Here is an 18,514-nt window from a genome sequence, read left to right on the forward strand (position 1 = left end):
CAGCACAGCACCCCAAGCACCGACCCAATGGCTTCTCCATGGCTGAGCCCATCCAACATCCTCTCCACCCCAGACAGTTCCTGCTGATCCAGTACCAACATGAGGCCAGACTGGGAAGCCATCCCAGAGCCCACTCACCTTTGGAAGCTCATTTTAGTCTTGTCCCAACAACATGAGCCTCACTGCCATTCTCCATGGCACATTAATATTTTTTCACCAAAACAAGTTGTGCTGGCACTGCTTGGTAAAACTCCAGGCAGGTCAAGCTGGGAAATATCCCCAGGAGGAACTGAGGCTGGCTTAGCCCAGTCACTGCCAGGATTAACCAGGGGGATTTAGCAGCCAGGGCGACTCCAGCTCAGCTCATCACACCATCCCACCACGCTCTGGCATCGTCACTGGCGAGGTCCCCACAGCCAGCAGGACCACAGCACATGGGCCACCACCACTGCTGGGGGCCTGGAGGGCTGGACACAGGGGTGGGAGAGAAATAACCAAGCTGGAAATCATGACACAAAACATGCATTCATTTTATTCACAAAAACAGCCTGGATCGCTAAAACATTACAAACAGCATTTCAATTTAATGATGGAGAGAGAGCTGGAGAGACCGGGGGTGAACAGAAGAGAAATATCACTTTGCGTAACTGCTTCAGCACAGGTCCTGCAATATTTGTTTTATTTTGATTTTAACTTCTGTAAGTTTACAAAAATTACTTCTAGGAGTAAACCGTTGCAATTAGGAGGATTTTCTGTACGCAGCATTTCTTGTTCTATATTAATAAACTAACGACGACTTTCTTTTTTTTTTGCCTTTTTTTTACTCTTTTTTTTTCCTTTTTTTTGAATTCTGCCTGTTGCGTAGCAATTGTTTTCTTCCACCTTTTATACCAACCCTCTTGTGGGTTAAACTTCCAGAGGTGAATGGCGAGGAGAAGGGATACTACATCGCTTTAAACATATTCTCATTTATAAACATGAAGTTGAGGCATTCTAGAAACTATCCACTCTATTGTATGATGGGAAAGAATCAAATAAAAAGTATAAATGAGGGTGCAATTAAACAACTGTGCTAAATTACAGTAGTGCTTATTAGTAACTAGATTTTAAAAGGTTACTGTAAATTTACATTCCCTACACAAGTACTGCATCTTTCACACATAAACAACATCAACACCAAAACACAGAAAGAAACTGATTGTCCATACTCTGTCTATTAAGTCTTGGTACTTTACAGATCCATTGTTTTTTTCTTTTAATAATTTTTTTTTTTGTTTTTTTATTTCAAAAGCAGTTAAATGTCTGACTAGGACTCGAAGATGTTAAAACAAACGCAAAAAAAAAAAAAAAGAAAAAAAAAAGAAAAAAATTATAAAAACAGGAATGAGATTTGCGAGAAAATATTTTTGGTTCTAAAGAGACACAGGTGCATCCATTCATTTCAGCCAAAAATCCCTTGCCTGAGACAACACAAGCAAGCAGTGACATTGCACTTGGATGACAGAGCTTTGGGATTCCCGTTCCTACTGGAACCATCTGAACGCGGCTCCTGTAGGAAGCATCACCTTCTGGAAAGGAAGAGAGACAGGGAGGGGGACAGAAGAAGAAGGGACAAGGCGTTAGGTGGGGTCCGGCACAGGTGTGCAGCACCAGGGCTGGCACCCACCCCTCACCCGCCCCTCACCCTGGTCCCCAGCCTTGGGACAGGTCAGCCCAGGCTCAGCCCTTTGATGCAGCTCTACATCCCAACATTTCCAGCCCACGATGCCAGCAGGAGGGAGACTGGGGTCCCCCTGCTGCCAGACCCCTCCCTGGCCGGGCACCAGCACAGCAGCTCGGCTATTGTTCCCACATCCCTGTGTCCCCTGTCCCCGTGCTGCAGCTGGCACAGCCCCGGCGTCCCCTCTGGCCAGCAGTGAGCACAGTGGCCAGCCCACAGGCAGTCAGCATGGCCTGACAGCCCAGCACAGTCCCCTCACTGCCAGCCCCCACAGTGCCTGCCACGGATGGACAGACGGGCACCCAGAGCCACCAGATGGGTTTAGGAGCACATTTGGATGGAAACTGGGACAGGGAGTAGGAGCTGGATGGGCCTGGGGACACCAGAGCAGGACATGGGACATGCTCAGCCCCAAGGAACAGCCCTGACCCCAACAGGGCAACCCCAGCACCAGCAGGTACCTCAGCACCTCACAGGGAACAGGGACGAGTCCCACCAGGCTCAACCCCATGGCCAACAAAGCCCAACAATGGACAAGGTCTCTTGGAAGCCATCTCCAGGAAAGATGGTGTGGGGCCATGCCCCAGCAGCACTGTGGTCCTCTGGAAGCAGAGCCCGGGACATTTCCCATCTGGATGAGGTGGAAAGCCTGCACAATGTTTATGGGAACATGGGTGGGGTAGGCAAGGACTACAAAGTCTCTCAGTGCCAAGAGCCCCCAGGCAAGGCTGAGCTGTGCCAGCCAGACATATAATCACCACAGGATCACCACACAGTCACCTGGGAGAACCCTTCAGCTCCCACATCTCCAAACAGGCAAGGAACACCAATGGGAAAGAGGCCACAGGTTGCAGTGCCAGGCGTAGGCCAGCAGAATGGCTGCCACGGGGCAAGCAGGGGCACAATACCAAGTGTGCAGGGCTGGGACACCTCATGCAGCATCCTAAGAGTTAAACCAGACACTTTTTGGTCTCTAATTCCATGCAGGAGTCAGCCAGATCTCACTGGGTCCTTCTCTTGGACCAAGACACCTACCAAGCCTCAATGACAAACCAGAGCAGCATCACACCATCCCTGCAGAAGGATGTCCCCTTCAGAGGCACAACCCAAACATGGGGTTTGGGCAAGGGCCAGAATGGGCAAGAGCTGGTGGTACCCACCAGGCTGCTGACAGATCTCACCTGCTTATGCTCCCAGCCCATGCTGGGGAGCAAACTGAGCTGGGGTGGTCACACGCTGCAGGCATCACCCCTTCCCAAAGGTGTCCGTGACACATAATCAGACATCTGGGAGGGCACAAGTGCCTGTGCCCAGCAATGCACAGGGCTGTGGCACCCCACACTGTCAAGGCACTAAATGCACAACAGGCAGGGCAGAGCAGGGTAGCTTCTCCAGCAAGGGCCACCTACCCAGACCCATCACCCTGGAGGAGAGAGGGGAGAGGGGGCTCCTCGTGCGTCTGGAAGGAGATGTCTGATAAATACCTCTGCTCCTTTATTATTAGAGGAAGATGGACAACCAGCTCTAATATTGATGTCCAGGAGAGATCCCCCTCATCCCCACAATCACAGACTCACAGAATGGTTTAGAGGAGAATTTAGAGATCATCTCATTCCACCCCCTACCATGGGCAGGAACACCTTCCACTAGCCCAGGCTGCTCCAAGCCCTGTCCAACCAGAGCCTGGACGCTTCCAGTGATGAGGCAGCCACAGCTTCTCTGGGAAACCTGTGCCAGGGCCTCACCACCCTCATCACAAACATTCCTACCTTATGTCCAACCTAAGTCCATCCTCTTTCAGTTTAAAATGTTCACCCCTTGTCCTCCACAGCCGGTGTCTCTCTGTGAGGCTGACACGAGGGTGACAGTGACCCTCACTGGCTCTATCTGGGGCACCAAAGCTCTTCAGCACAGCTTCTCTGGATGGAGAACATCTCTGAGGAGTCAAACACCAACTATCTGTGGCCTTGATGTGACCTACAGCTCTGCAGACAAGCCCAGGGTGACCTGGCCAGCAGCCCCCACAGCATCAGCCAGGTTGCTGGGGCTGGCAGAGCCCAGAGGAGCCTGGTCAGTGCGGGACGTGCTGCTGCCTGCTCCCAACAGCCGAGCTGGCTGGTCTCAGAGCCCCAGGCAGCCCCAGCACAGCGGGACACCAGCAGTGACCGGTTCTTCGGCTCTGGAGATGTGCAGATAAAGCTTAACGGCAGCTGAGGGATTTAGCCTGTTTTTTTATGCTGCCATAAAGGTTTAATTCTTTTTTTTTTTTTTTTACTGCTTGATTTTAGATCAATGTTTAATTGTATCTGTGCCCCTGTCTGGGCTCTCTGAGGACGTTCCTCTGGATGCACGGGGGTGGCAGGACAGAGTTGCTGTCCTGCCCCTGGGCAATGGCACTGCCCCCACAGACAGGCACGAGGCTTCCCAAAGCCTAGTGAACGATTCAGCCCCATATGAAGGCCACTGAATGGCCCCTTCTGTCCCAGTATTAAGTACAGTGGTGAAGGTACACCCCACCAGGATCAGCAGTCCATGGAACTCTGCACCCTGGCCCTCTCCAGACAGGTCTCCAGCACAGCACAGCTGCTGGTGGTTGCCCTACAGTTGGCCCAATGTATGAGCAAGGCTGGTTGGCAGGTCAGATTTAATAACCCAGCTTTGACTCAGGTGACCTGGGACATCAGCTGGGGTCATGGTGTCCCTGTCCCAGCCACAGTCTTGTACAACCCTACCAAGGACAACACAGTGTGCAAGTGTGTGTTCTGAGAGAGGGGATGGTTTGTCATGAAAAGGGGATGGTGATGCCCTGGAGAGACCCACACCTGCCTAGGCATCATCCCACCAGCACAGTGGCATCTCTCTTGAGCCTCCACACACCTGGTCATGCCCAGGAGGGATGGGGATTCATCTCTGGTGGGGGCCAACTCTACCAGATGCAGAACTCTATTTCAGTGGCCTCCATTTCCCAGCCAGCTGTGAGATGGAGAAACCCATCACAGGGGTGACCATGGGTTATCATGTCACAGCGGTGATTGTTCCATGGGCTCCTGGTGCTATTTATCACCCCCAGACCCAGCGCTGGGAGAAGGGAGCGACTCCTCCGGCTGCTGCGAGCTCCGAGTCTATTGACCCGCTTTAGGACTCTTTGGAAGAAATGAACTTTTTTTTTTCCCTTTCTCCCTTTTTCCAGATCACTGACTCAGCAAATTAGAACAAGAATATAATTTAGCAATACAGCGGTTTTTGAAAGACACAGTCCCCCTCTCCTCATCCCCACCGCCCAAACAGATTTTTTTTCCCCTTCAGTATTCATTCAGAGCTGATGCTAATTGAAAAACGTAGAACGTGGCTAGGGGAGCAGCACACTTTGGTTGCCTTGGGACCACCAGAGGATGGGCAAAGCCTTGTGCCAGGATGCATGATCCAGCTGATGTCCAGGTGACTTTTTAACCTCTGCTGTCTCTCCATGGGGATGTGCTCACCAGAGGGAGGAAGGACACTGGCATGGCTAAGAGTGGGGTCAGCTCACAGAAAAATCACCTAGGTGTGCAGGAAGAGGGAGGCTGTGCCAGAGCAGCGTGTCCATGGGACACCCCAGCTCTGCTGGCATCCAGCCCCCATCACACCATGCCACCAGCAGCTGCCCACGGCCCCCAGTGAGTTTCAGGCCCACACAACCCAAGTCACCAAGTCACTTTTCCTGTAGTCCCCACATGAATCCACCCCTCCCCAGTGGATTTGGCAAGGTGGTATCCCAACCCAATGGCTCTCCTCCAAAGCCATGGACATCCCCAAGCAGGCCATGGTGGGCAGTGACAGCCTGAGCGCCTGGCTGACACTGGGGTACCCGGGCACCCCCAGCAGGAGCAGGGATGTTCCTGGCTCTGCTGGGTGCTGAAACAGGAGCACTGCCAGTGGGACTGCAGCACTGCTGCCATGGGAAATCCAGCTGCTGCCTTAGGGACTCATCCTGAGCACCCTAGAGGAATGCTGGCCCAGGGAGACTCGGCACAGCCACTCCACTGAGGATGCTGCCCAGTGCACACTGCAGCAGTTTGCTCCCAAAACCAGGGATCACTCTGCTCCTGCTCAGAGCTGAGGGGCTGGGCTTTGGCTGCACTGTGGCCACGGGTTTCACCATCACCAATTACCCCAAGGTCTGCTCCAAAATGTCATTGCCCTCCTCTGGGGTTAGATGTTGCTCCCCAGCTCAGGGAGCTGCCACCCACTGAGGAGAGGGGATGTTGTCACCAAAACCCCAGCAGAGCCCCGCTGCTGTCTGTGCTTGCAAAGGGGAGAGCAAAGTCCAGCATGTCCAGAGACCCCAGCCCTCCTCCCCACACCAATCAACCCCAGTACATAGCAGGGGGCAGGGACTGGGGGCACTGGGCAGAGCACACATCTCAGGGTGAGAGCTGTTAATGGAAAAGGGAAAAATAAAAAAAAAAAGTAAGAAGTACCAGGTGTTTTATTATCTAGGGCAAGATCCAAACCCAGGAGCGCAGCCCGAGGAGGGGTTAGGGTGCCTGAGAGGGGCTGGTTACCTCCAGTGCTGCAGAAGGCTTCTTTTTGAGTTCTTCACATTTTCGGAATTTGCAAATCTGGTGGCCAGTTTTGCGATTCCTACAACTGCTGCACTGCTCGCAGTTTATCCGTCTTCGGCAGGGCGGGCACATGCCGCATCTTTTCCGTTTCTTTTTCCCCGAATTGATGGCAGATGCCAACTCATTCTGCATGGGATACTCTGCCAAGCCAGCCATATGGAGCGCGCTCTCTGCCAGAAACACGCCGGCAGGGGTCATAATGAAAAGGCCTGGGTTGATGGGAAAAGCCCCCAGGTAAGGAAAATCAGAGGGGCCGTTCATTGTCTCTGCAGCTGAGACTGCCTCCATGTCAGAGATACCAGTCCCGTGCTCGCTTGTTAGAGGAAGATGCTCCTGTACCACTCTTTTGAGCATTTCTGTCGACTGAGCAAACTGTTGGAGGGCGGTCTGTCCTTCTGAGGAGAGCTCCGACATCCGGTCTAATTTGCTCAGCATACTAGAGATGTTTTTGTGCTTTGAGGTAGAATGACTTTTATCCACAATCGCATCGTTGCCATTAGCTAAGGGGTTGCCTTTCTCTGAATGTTCGCTTACCGAGCTGCTGCTACCAAAGGTGGAATAGTGGGAGAGTGGACGGGACTTCTTAAGACTTTTGTTCAAAGGTTCACTTATTATTCCACTTTTGTTCCTCCTCTCGGAGTTGACAGGGGGTTGAGAGTCATCTTGGTTGTTTTTTTCCGTCTCTGGCTTGTTCCCAGTGTCTTGATGGGAGCCCGAATTTGACATGGTGCCCGGAGCACAACAACCAAACCAGCCCCAAAATTAAAAAAAAAAAAAAAAAAAATCGAAAAACAAAAAAAAAAAAACAAATCCCCAAATCCCCAAAACCCACCCCAATGCCAAAGTGAAAGACCCCCAAAGCCCTTCTGGTAGCGCCAGCCACCGGGGACGCTCAGACGGGGCCGCGCATCAACGGGGCGTCTCCTCCCGCGCCGGCTGCGGAGGACTCAGGGTGCTCTCAGTGCACAGACATGCTCTGCGGCTCTGGGACACACCATGCGGCTCTGGAAGGAGGAAAGAAAAGAGAGTTAGCGCTGGCAAGAGCCAACGGGCTTTTCAAAGCAGCTCTTCCTCCCCCTGCCATGAAAACCTCAGCGCCGCGAACAAAGGAACTCCAGGGAACGGACCTCGGTGGAGATCCGTTCCGCTGCTCTCTAAAAGGGTCGCCGTCCAGACACAAGTGGGGGGTCACAGGGGAAGTCCTGGCCTGGTAGCAGTGGCACTGTGATGCTTGAAGACTCTCTGTGCCCGGCTCTCCTCCCCCAGGGACAGCAGCCCCAGGGAAGTCACGGGGCTCACCCCCCGCTCCGCTCCAGCGGCACACGGCCCCACGCTGGATGGGACCACAGGCACCAGCGGGATGCACCTGGGCCAGCAGCTGGAGCTCGTGCAAGGGGTGCCTGGCTTCCACCCTGCAGCCACCCTTGTCCCCCAGGCCAAGTGCCATGGAGGCAACACCCCAGCTCCCACAGTCCCAGGGATGCTGCTCACCCAGCTCAGGCTAGGCTGCACCCCTTCTCCTCCTTCTCCTCCTCTTTCTCCTTCTGGACCATTGTCCCCGAGCCAGCACTGGGCAGGGGAAGGAAGCCACACACAGAGCAGTAGTGTCCACCTTCAAGTGCTGCAGGGATCCACAGCATCCTCCAAACCCCACCAACAGCTGTAGTGTTCACCCCAAATCCCACAGGGAGCAGCCCCATCCGATTCTGAATCACTTCCAGCATCCACTTCCAAATCCCATGGATAGCCATGGTATCCACCTCCTAACCCACCAAGGGCTGCAGTTTCCATCTCCAACCCAAACAGGGAGCTGCAGCATCCACTTCTGAGCCTCATGAGGAGCTGCAGTGCCCACCTTCAACCTCACAGGGAGCCACAGCTTCCACCTCCAAGCCCCAGTGCTGACCTCCTGCCTTGCTCCAGCATACCCAGCACACATGCTCAGCTGCTCCCGCAGAGCCATGGGCTCAGCAGTGACAGCAAGAGCCTTCCTGGAGCGGATGCTATGCTGCCGTCCCTGGGGCGACTCTGGGGCAGCTGGGCCCAGTGTGGCTGCAAACACTTGTTGTTGTGAAATTCCTCCTCCTCCTCCCTCCCAAGCACGCACGCACACAGGCACCGCCAAGTAATCAGGCTTTAGAGGAGAAAAGCTGCAGGGCTTAGTGGAGCAGGAACCCACGTCCCCACCCTGGCGGCAGCTGGGGGAGGGTGGCACTGGGAGCAGGCCCCTTGCCCACCCCATCCCTCCATCCTGGCTATCCTGGCACCCTCCTCTCCGGAGCCCAGACAGGGATGTGGCCAAGTGTGGAGAGCTCTGCTGAGAACCTCACTCCTGTGTAGGGGTGATGCAGCAGAGCGAGGGGCATCCTGCACCCCCACACCCCACTCCTGTCAGATCCCCTTCTCCAGTGCAACCCCAGGAACCCCTACAATAGCCCGGGAGGACCCTTTCCCACGGACAGAGCTTGGGCATCGCTGTGAAAACGCTGATGGGGGCACGGTCCTTGTGCCAACTGCCGTGGTACCGGCTGCGGAAGCAGCCCCGGTGTCTCACTCCGGTGCCAGAGCCGGCTCGCCCACGGAGAAACCCCCCCCGCCCTGGCGCTGAAAACCGCTTGCTTCAGCTGCTGCGGGATTTAAGATGCAGCGCCGATCGATGCAGGGCTTGGGCTCCAGCCGGGAGCTCGCCAGGCCACGTGGGGAGGGAGGGCTGCGGCGGCAGGACCGGCTGCCCTTCCCCAGCATCCCGCTCCGCGCCCGGCGGGGGGATGCTGGGCAGCTGTGGGGCGGGGTGCACCCCAAAGGCATGACGGAGCACCGGGAGGATGAGCGAGCTGCTGCCATGCAGCTCAATCACCCGTTCCCTCGCCAGGGAGCTGGGGACCTGTCCCTGGAGACCTTGGGACGGGTCACACCTCAGAGCCGACAGCAACGGGCGCGGGGCCGGAGCGGGGAGCGCGGCAGGAAAAGCACCGGACGGAGGATGTGCGATAACGCGCCGGGGGTGTTATCTCAGCCTGCCCGAGCCGCCTTTCCTGCAGCCCAGCGCCTCTTCCGCCGGCCCTGCGCCCTGCAGATCGCCCCGGCATCGCCACCCTGCCCGCTCGCCCTGTGCCACCGGAGCCGCCGTGCCCCGGGGCTGCAGGGGTGGTGTCCAGCCACGACTGCTGAAGATGCTCTGCACCGCCCTGGCAAAGAGCTGGGTCCTGCCCGCGTGGGTCTCCAGGTGCCAAAGTCGGGAGGCCACCAGCTGAATTCACGCCGTGGTCACCACTTCCACCAGTCCCCATCTCCTGCAGCCAGACGCCCCGTCCAGCCCCCTTGGCTGGTCCCACCATGCCACTTGGGCACGGTGTGGGGGGACATCTCCCCGGCTCGCAGCCCCGATGGCAGCACAGCCTGGCCTGCCCAGCCCAGCCCAGCCCGCACAGAGCCGCGGGCACAGCGCCCTGGCCGCGCTCGGCCCCGGCGGCGCAAGGCAGTGCCCGCTGTTGGCACGGGGCGCGGCGCCGAGCCGTGCCGAGCCGTGCCGAGCTGTGCCAGCGGCGCCACCGCACAATCCCGCCTTTGTCCCGGCCGCCGCTTTGCCTCCGCCAGCTCCCACCATCTGCAGCCACCCGGCGCTGCCCTCCAGCCCCTGGAGCCACCGCGCCAGCAGGCGCCGGACACCGCTGCCGTGCCAGCTGGGACGGCTCTGTCCCCGCACTGTCCCCACGCCGGGGTGCTGGCGGTACGTGCCTAGCTCGCATTAAAGGGGGGTCCCCCACCCTGCACCGTGGGACCACCCAGCGCAGCAGCGATCGCTGCTCCTCGCCAGCCGCTGCCCGGCCCCGTCGTTAATTGCAGCGGGGGGAGGAATTAATGATCTTAATCCCTTCTTTATGATTGACCCGAGTAAAGACGGGCCCCCCCGTCCCGTTCCTGCCCCTTTTCCGGCCCCCATCCCTCGGGGAAGGCGCCGGGCAGCGTCATCTGGGTCCCTGTCAGAAGGTGCTTAGTCCCGGCCGCCGCATTAAGGCGCACGTGATGGGCTCCCTCGCCCGGGTCTTTGCACGGGGCAGCTTAACAGCCTGGAGGGACGCCAGGGTTCAAGGGGACACCACCAAGGTCGGAGGCCCCAGCCCACACCCAGGGGTTCCCAGCCCTTTGCAGGACACTGTTCTTCCCCTGCAGCCAGCCCCCCTGCCAGGTCCAGGGTCCAAAGGCCAGGGGGACCCAGGTGAGAGACATGTTGCCCTGAGAAGCTGTGGCTGCCTCATCCCTGGAAATGTTATAGGGGAGGTTGGAGGATTAGGCACTTACTCCAGGTTTGCAATAACCTGGTCTAGTAGAACATGTCCCTGCCCATGGCAGGGGCTGGAATGAGATCTGTAAGGGTACTTCAAACCCAAACCATCTTGTGATTCTATGATTTCCATGGGTCACCCCAAAGACCTGTCTCCCACCAGCCTGGAATGCTCAGATGGGCAAGACAGCTGTGCTCTCCCATGGCCCTGGGGGGGAAAAAATGGGAAACTCCAGCTCCCAGCTCCCAGCTCTCAGCACCACACCACCCTCACCTCCTTCACTCTGCCCCAGGGCTCCCTGCACCCCAGAACACAGGGGACTGCTCAGCAATAGTCCTGACAATGCCAAAATAAATAAAGGTTGCAAAAGGATCATCTCTGGTGGTCCAGAAAAACCCCTGCCAGCTGATGGACTGAGAGTACCCCCAGTTGCAGGCACCATTCACTGTCAGAGGGGAGCAGGAGACGAGCTTCACTTCTCCTAAAAAAATGACAAGCTGCAAATTCCAGCTGGCTCCCCTGTGTTTTCACTGCATGGCTGGAAAGCCATCAGCTCCCGCCAACCTAAAAAGTCTTGTCTTCAAGAAAGAACTTCTGCTTTCCTTTAATTTTAAATAAATCACCCTCCTTCCAGAAAAGCCGCCGGCTGGTCAGCCGTGCACAGACATGGCGTAAAGGGAGGAGAAAGCAGCAAAGCTGAAGCAGAGGGGCTCCCGGGCTCCGGAAACAAAAGGAGAAAATCTAAATTCGCCTTTTTTCTAATCCCTGGGCACTGGGTGGGCACTGGGGGCAGTGGCTTTGTCCGCCCGCAGCAGACGGAGGACGAGGACGGAAGGGACCCCGGCATCTTTTCAGCCTGGAGAAAGGCTGCAATTGTCCCCTCTGCCGCGTTTCTGTCCCCACTTCCTCCCCCTCGCTGCGTGGCCGCCCACCCAGCATGGCCCTCACCTCCTCCCTGCCACCATCACTCCCTGGTGATGGATGGACAGACAGACAGACTCAGCTGTGCCATGGACCCACCAAAGTAGGGTGCCCACCACCAGCATGTGCCCCTCTCGAAGGCATCCCAGGAAAGATGTAGGTAAAGGGAGGCTGCTTCCCCTTGCAGCTCCAAAGAGGGGCTGGACATGGTCCCTGTGCTCCCCAGCTGCCCTGGCCAACAGTGGACAGGACCTCAAAATGGCCAGGAGCACGGGACACAGCGACACCCTGGAGGCAGCCTGGTGTCTGAAACACATCCTGGGATGAGACACCCAGTGGGTAGAACAGCAGCACGGCCCTGTAGCACTGTCACAAGCCAGAAGGTCCTGCAGCAACCCAGGTCAAAGGCTCGGGAGAACAAGCTCCACCAGAACAAGGGTCACAGCAGCTCCGACCCCAGTACCACAACCGCTGATTCAGCTTCCAGGTGCCCATTTCTGCAGCACAGTCAAACCTGCTGCTCCCTCCACCAGGTGACACAGGTCAGCTGAAACAGGCGGTGATGTCTTATCACAGCCTCACCAGCCAGATGTCCAGCAGCAGGTGAACCAAAAGAGAGATCAATCCATGATCTCCCAAGGCTGATTATCCCTACAGGACACCCATCCATGGTGCCTGATAACCAGGTGCCTGAGGCAAAGACAAGCCTGTTATTTGCAAACCACCACCTCTGTCAACCCAACAGCCCCCAAGCTCTGCTCTCTGCATTCATCCTCCCAAAAACTGGTCCAGCCAGAAGATCCACTCCTGGATGTACCATGGAAGTTACCATGACCCACCACCTTTTCTCCAGACATCAAGAGAGGACTCCCAGGCCTGGGGGAGATTTGGGCAGTGCTGAGCATGCTCAGGCTCACTCTGGGTGGGTTAAAGAGCCAGAGGTATGACGGGTCGAGGTATGACAGGTCGCCAGATGGGCAGCTCACACGGACATAGTTCATCTCCTGTGCTCCAGAACATCCTTCGAAGGGCCAGTCATGGCAGCCACTCTGCGTGTCTCTGCTGCCGAGGTGGCACTGAGGGATGTTAAGAAGCCAACTCCTGAATTAAAAAGGCTATGGAAGATTAAATCCAGCATCTGGAGCTTGCCCTGGAAGCAGATGGCGAATCATCACGGTGCACAGAGTGGCTTTCACCCGTCTCCTTCTCGCAGGCAGCCACTCCGCCCTGGTGACGTCCCCCAGGAGCAACTCTGGACACATACACAGGGTGGGCCAGGATGTGTCCTGCCAGGCACGTCCTCAGGGACAGCATGGTGAGACCATGCCACATCCTGCTGAGCAGGCAGGAGGTGATGCCACCTCCCCAGGTGGGCTCCCTCCACCAGGGATCCAGCAAGGGCATATTTTTTCCCACTGTGCTGGATTTTTCCATGTAGCCACAAGGCTGCTGCAGGCTTCCAAATCTGCCAGCACAGCCACACCCGGATGCCTGACTCGGGCGACACCCAGAGCGTATCACCAATGCGCCCTGGACTTTTATCATCGTGGAGAGGACAAGGAAGTGCCCAGAGCCTCCGTGCACATCCTTGAACCTCACCCTGTGGCCCCGGCACAGCTGGAGCCACCAGCACAGGGACCGACCTGCGCCCGGGGCTGCCCCAGCTGGGAGCTGTGGCTGGTCCTGCCTCCGCGGGGTGGTGGTTACGGATTAAGGAGTCTTAAATGTCAGACGACCAGGCGCTCCCTAGAAATCCACTTATCTCCGCTGCCACTCGGAGCGGCCAGAGCCGGGCGGTTATGGAGATAACGCGATTTGAAGCGTCCACCCGAGCATTGCAGGGCTGCGGGTGCCCTGCGGACAGCGCCAGCACCTCCTCCCCTCCTCCACTCGCCCAGCTGCTGCCCAGAGCCGGGTGACGGCCACGCTGCTCAGCCCGGGGGCTGCACCCACCTGCGTGCTGCCCCCCTTCCCCAATTCCGGGGGATGAGGGAGGCTTGGCAGCCTCGGTGCTCATCCATCCCCCCCGTGCCAAAGCTGCACCAATTCGCTGCCCAAATCCTAAAACGACTGTAACTAAAACCTACCAGATTGAGCCTGGGGAAGAGCCCCCCCCGCCTCTCCCCCCTCTCCAAATGGGATTGAACAGATCTGCTCTCGCACGAGCCCAGCTCGCAGCCAAGCAGCATCTGACATTCACGCGCCGTGGCACGGCTCTGCCGCTCGCCCACTCCCCCCGGCTCGGCATCGCCCCGGAGATGTGCCATCAATCCCAGCCCAGCACAGCCCCCCTGCCCTCTGCAAACCCCCTCCAGACCTTCCTGCAGGGACTCTTTGGCCCAACTAGTTCCTCATGTTCTGTCCACCAAGTGAGGTCTCCAAGGTGACTCAGGGCTGTGAGGTCCAGGGGACCAGGCAGAATGACTTCAGGGCCTTGGGGACAGGTGGGCTGGGGCAGGCACTGCCAACAACAACGGGCATCCCAGCAGGCCCCACCAAAGAGGTGGGGGGCTGAATGTGGCTTTGAAGGGGAGACCCACACATGCCTGTCCAGGCCAAGCCAGGATGTGCGAATTGCTCTGTTAACAGATGGGGCGATTACAGTGTCAATTACTTGGGGTCTGAGGACAATCAGGTCATGGACAGACCCATTGGCATGGGCAGAGTGAGGGGAAGGTAAGTAAGAACAAGGGGAAAAGTTGTAGGCACAGTCTCATGGAAATATTGGATGGCAAAGAGCCCCAAAGCCATCAGTGCCACCTTCAGTGGTGTTCCAATCTGTATGTGCCACCTCCAAGTGTCACCCCCAATGGTGCCCAAATCTATTCGTGCCACCTCCAAGTGTCACCTCTATCAGTTCCCAAATCCATCAGTGCCACCACAAGTGCCACCTCCAGCAGTGCCCAAATCCATCAGTGCCATCTTCAAGAACAGCTCCAGCCTGGAGAGTCCCCCAGTGCTCCCAGATCTCTCAAAACCTCATCCCTCCACATCCCACCAGGCAGCTCCACGGTGGCAGAGCACAAACGGAGAGGCTGCTCCAGACCCCAGGAAAGCTGGCACTGGGAAAGGCCCAGGCCAGCACCTGTGTCACTGTCACCACTTGAGAGTCGGGGCCAGCTCAGTGCATCTGAGTTTGGCCATTAATGGGTGGTGGGGACCTTATGGTGCTCAGTGATGAGATCCCAAGTGCCCACAACCCCTGCTCCTGGAGGGAACCGCTCTGGAAGAAGCACTTTTCCCAGCAGGAAGGCGACGGCCCCGTCGGAGAGCGGGTCTGCAGGCGGCAGCTATTGACAGATGTCTGGGAGGACGGGAATAATCCCGTCTTCCTCTGGGAGGATTCGGGTCGCCCTCGCCCTCACCGGGGCTTTATCCATTGTCTGGATCTGCCGGCGGTTGTTATTTTTGGTCAGCACCATGTTTTGCTTGGCCTCGCTGGCAGGAGGGAAATAGGAGGAAGAAGAGAAAGGGGAGGAAGGCTTCTTGGCCAGGGTTTGGAGGGGGGAAGACCAGCTCAGCTTTGGGAGGGGGCAGTGAGGCACCCCACAGCCCTCAGGGAGTCCGAGTCGGTCTCTTCCCAGCCCCACAGCCTTGCTGAGCACAGCCAAAACTCACCACAGTGACAGGGCTGGCACCATCCCATCCCCACTGGTGCCCAGGGGAGCTGCTTCCAGTAAGCCCAGTGGGCCAGAGAGGCTTGAGAGGTTTTGGGTTTCAGGTTCTGGAAGGCAGGCAGCAGTCAGGATTCTCTCTGTCACCAAATCCAAGTGCAAGAGAGTTCCTGAGGGATGGGCAAACCCTGCCCACAGACCCACACGTGTCTCTCATGCAGACAAGCCAAAAAAAGCTGGGTAGCTTTAGGAAGACAGATTCCTGACCTTCCCTGACTCCCTGGGCTGTGGACTCCCATCCCTCACACCTCATCCCCAGCACTGCAGCAACCCCACAGCAGGCCAGCCCTGCTGGCAGGTCCTGTCCTCCCTGGTATCTTGGAGCTCACCAACAGTGTAGGGTGCAGCTCAGCCAGCCCCTGAGATCCACACCTGGATCACCACAGAGGCACTAGTGAGACTCTGGAACAGATCACCCAGAGAAGCTATGGCTGCCTCTGGATCCCTGGAAGTGTCCAAGACCAGGCTGGAAGGGGTCTGGAGAAACCTGGGGTAGTGGAAGGTGTGCCTGCCCATGGCAGGGGCTGGAATGAGATGAGCTTTAAGGTCCCTTCCAACCCAAACCATTCCATGATTCTATGATTCTATCCTTCTGAGACAGGTACAAGTGAAGGCAGAGCTGGGCTAAGAGCATCCAGAGGATGTTCCTAGGGAGGAGACACAGAAATGCCTCAAGACTTTGCTTCTCCCCATCTCCCCAGCAGTGACGCAGGGAGTATCCCCTCAAGGCAGGGCTTGCCATCCTTCTCCACATCTTTCCACCACCTCCCAGTTTGCCTGCGGAGCAGGAAGACAGGATAAAGATGCCTTCCTGCTCCATGGGATCTCTCTCCTACAAGAGATGGAAGGCATGAGCACAAAACTGCCTCTCCCGAGCTTTCCCCACGCTCAGCACCACTTGTCACTCAAGCAAACCCCGTGGCCTTTAAGCTGCCAAGGTACCAGAGCTGCTCTGGAATCGGAGTTCGCTCGGCTCCTGCCCTGGAGCAAGGAATCTGAAACGCTGCCACTGGAAACGAAACAGAGCATCCGTCATTTTACTTGCCAGAAATATATCCAGCCCCCAAAAAAAGAAATACTGCCTGCAAAAGAGCCAGCAACAAAGCCCTCGATTCCACCGGCGAAGCAGAGCCCGGCGTCGGGCATTTCCACTGGAATTCAAATTCTCTGCCCAGCTCAAAATCACCCCAAATAAAACCAGCAGCAGGGCCAGGTTATGGCCAGAGGGGCTGGAAGAAGGGCACCAGGTCATAATCAGGAAAGCTGGTGGGGACCAGGAGCTCTCGCCTAGCATGCTACAAAGAAAGCCCGTGGGTTTGAAAGGAAAAGAGGCAGGTGGCAGAGGCAGGGCTGGAGGGGATGAAAGGTCCAAAGGAGCACAGCAAAGCCCAGGCAGCCCCGCCACGGGGATGTCCAGGGGAACCCACCCTGCCCACAGCATCCCCCAGTGCCCCCAGGCAGGCAGGTCTCACCCCCAGCCATCCCCAGTCGCATCCCCAGGAAAAGCAGCAGCGAGTTCCCAGCCAGCCCAGCCCCCAGCCCAGGCACGCCAACCCAAATATCTGCGAGAGGCGCTCCCCTCCCTGGGAACGGCGACTCGCCGCAGAGTTCACATGCCCCAGCAATGCCTGATTAAACTCCCAAACTCTGAGGGAATACCCCTGAGGCTGTCTGAAGATAAGCTAGGAGCTAGGCTGCTCTCAGGAAATGCAGGAACTGGGAAAGAGCAATCCTCTTTTTTTTTTTTTTTTTTTTTTTTTCCCTTTTAGATCCAGAATAACACAGAGCAAACCCTGGTGCTCTCTAGCTCAGACACAAGCTGAATTCACTGCTGTGCAGCCCAAGAGCTCCCTGCTCCCCAAGACATGACAGGTGACTGACCCCTGCTGCAAACTAGATGCTGCAGGAGGCACTGGGGATGGAAGCAGAGAGCCCAGGATGACTCCAGGGAGCAGAGGAGAGCAGGCTGGAAGGTGCTGAGCAGAAGGACAGTTCTGCAGCCCTGGCACAGGAGAGGGTGCTGCCCAGGACACTGGGTGCCAGAGGATGGGGACACTTGCTGCCAACACTTTCAGCACTGGGATGCTTGGCAGCTGCTCCACCATTTTAGTTCACCCTAGGACACACTTCACTGGTCCTCAGATCTCTGCACCCATCACTGTGTTCCTCCCTTCCTTGAGCTTTTCCACATTGGATGGCCATAGCACCAGACCCAGATCTCCCCACACTCAACAGCAAGGGCAGTCAGGCAAACCATGTTAATGCAGCACCCAAACAAATGGGCAAATTGGAGCATCCTGGGAACAAGAGGAAGATGATGCTCTTCCCTTCTGCACCTGCTGGACCCCAGGGAGCAGCCAGCATCTCATCCTCCAGGAGAGCAGAGCCACAGGGCTCTTCCATCCCCATACATGGCAGTACTGGATAGAAAAACAGCACTGCTGGGCAACCTGCTGGCAAGAGTGATTAGGAAAACCGTTCCTGGAAAGCCTTTCCCAGAAAACTGTCAGACCCAGGATGGGGTGGCAGGGCAGGGAGGCCCAGCTCCTGTATTTGATACCAGTCTGACCACTGGGACTGCTGTGAACACTCAGACTGACCCCTCAGGGGGTCCTGTACAGCCTGAGACACCACTGTGGCCTTTCTATGCATGAAGGGGATATGGAAGATCAGGGCATAGACTTCTCACCATGGCCTGTTGTAGCAGGACAAGACACAAGGGTTTTAAACTGACAGATGGCAGGGGTAGATAAGATATTAGAGGGAAATTCCCTGTGAGGGTGGCACAGGGTGCCCAGAGAAGCAGTGACTGCCCCATCCCTGGAAGTGTCCAAGGCCAGGCTGGATGGGGCTTGAAGCAACCTGGGACAGTGGGAGGTGTCCCTGCCATGGCAAGGAGTGGACTGAGATAGTCTGTCCCAACCCAAAGCATTTCCTGATTTTGTTGCAATTTTTAAAAAGCACAGGTGAGGTGGGGGAAGCTGGCAGATCCTAAAGAACCAACCCCAGGACATCTGGAAAGCAGAGCTGGAGTCCTGGGAAGGAGGGAGTCACCATCACCACCAGCAGCCAGAGCATGAGTCAGGATGGGAGGACCCTCAGCTGAAGGAGCTGCAGGACTCACAGTAAGAAACAGAGAGGCTCACTCTATGACCTCGAGGAGAGCAGCCATGGAAAAACCCATCTACAAGTTGTCACAACACAGAGGAAGATAGGGAAAGGCCACAAGACCAAGCCTGGGGAAGCTGAAGCATGAAGGAAACACTCTTTGGTGGGAGGTGGAAAGGTCTTATCACACTGGAGACATGC

General features: G+C 56.7%; 1 protein-coding gene across 2 annotated transcripts in view; it reads right to left on the bottom strand.

Annotated features, from left to right (window-relative positions):
- Positions 1-506: 506 nt before the first annotated feature.
- CXXC5 (CXXC finger protein 5) overlaps positions 507-18,514 on the bottom strand; it is a 35,928-nt gene continuing 17,920 nt past the window's right edge. For both annotated transcript variants that reach the window (XM_056502601.1, XM_056502600.1), the window contains exons 2-3: positions 6,265-7,328; positions 507-1,568 (exon numbers count right to left, since the gene is read on the bottom strand). In XM_056502601.1, coding sequence (XP_056358576.1) covers positions 1,524-1,568; positions 6,265-7,050 — 831 coding nt within the window. In that variant the 5' untranslated portion in view covers positions 7,051-7,328 and the 3' untranslated portion in view covers positions 507-1,523. The remainder of the gene's footprint in view (positions 1,569-6,264; positions 7,329-18,514) is intronic.

The sequence above is a fragment of the Oenanthe melanoleuca genome, chromosome 13 (genome assembly GCF_029582105.1).
Source record: "Oenanthe melanoleuca isolate GR-GAL-2019-014 chromosome 13, OMel1.0, whole genome shotgun sequence".
Lineage (NCBI taxonomy): Eukaryota > Metazoa > Chordata > Aves > Passeriformes > Muscicapidae > Oenanthe > Oenanthe melanoleuca.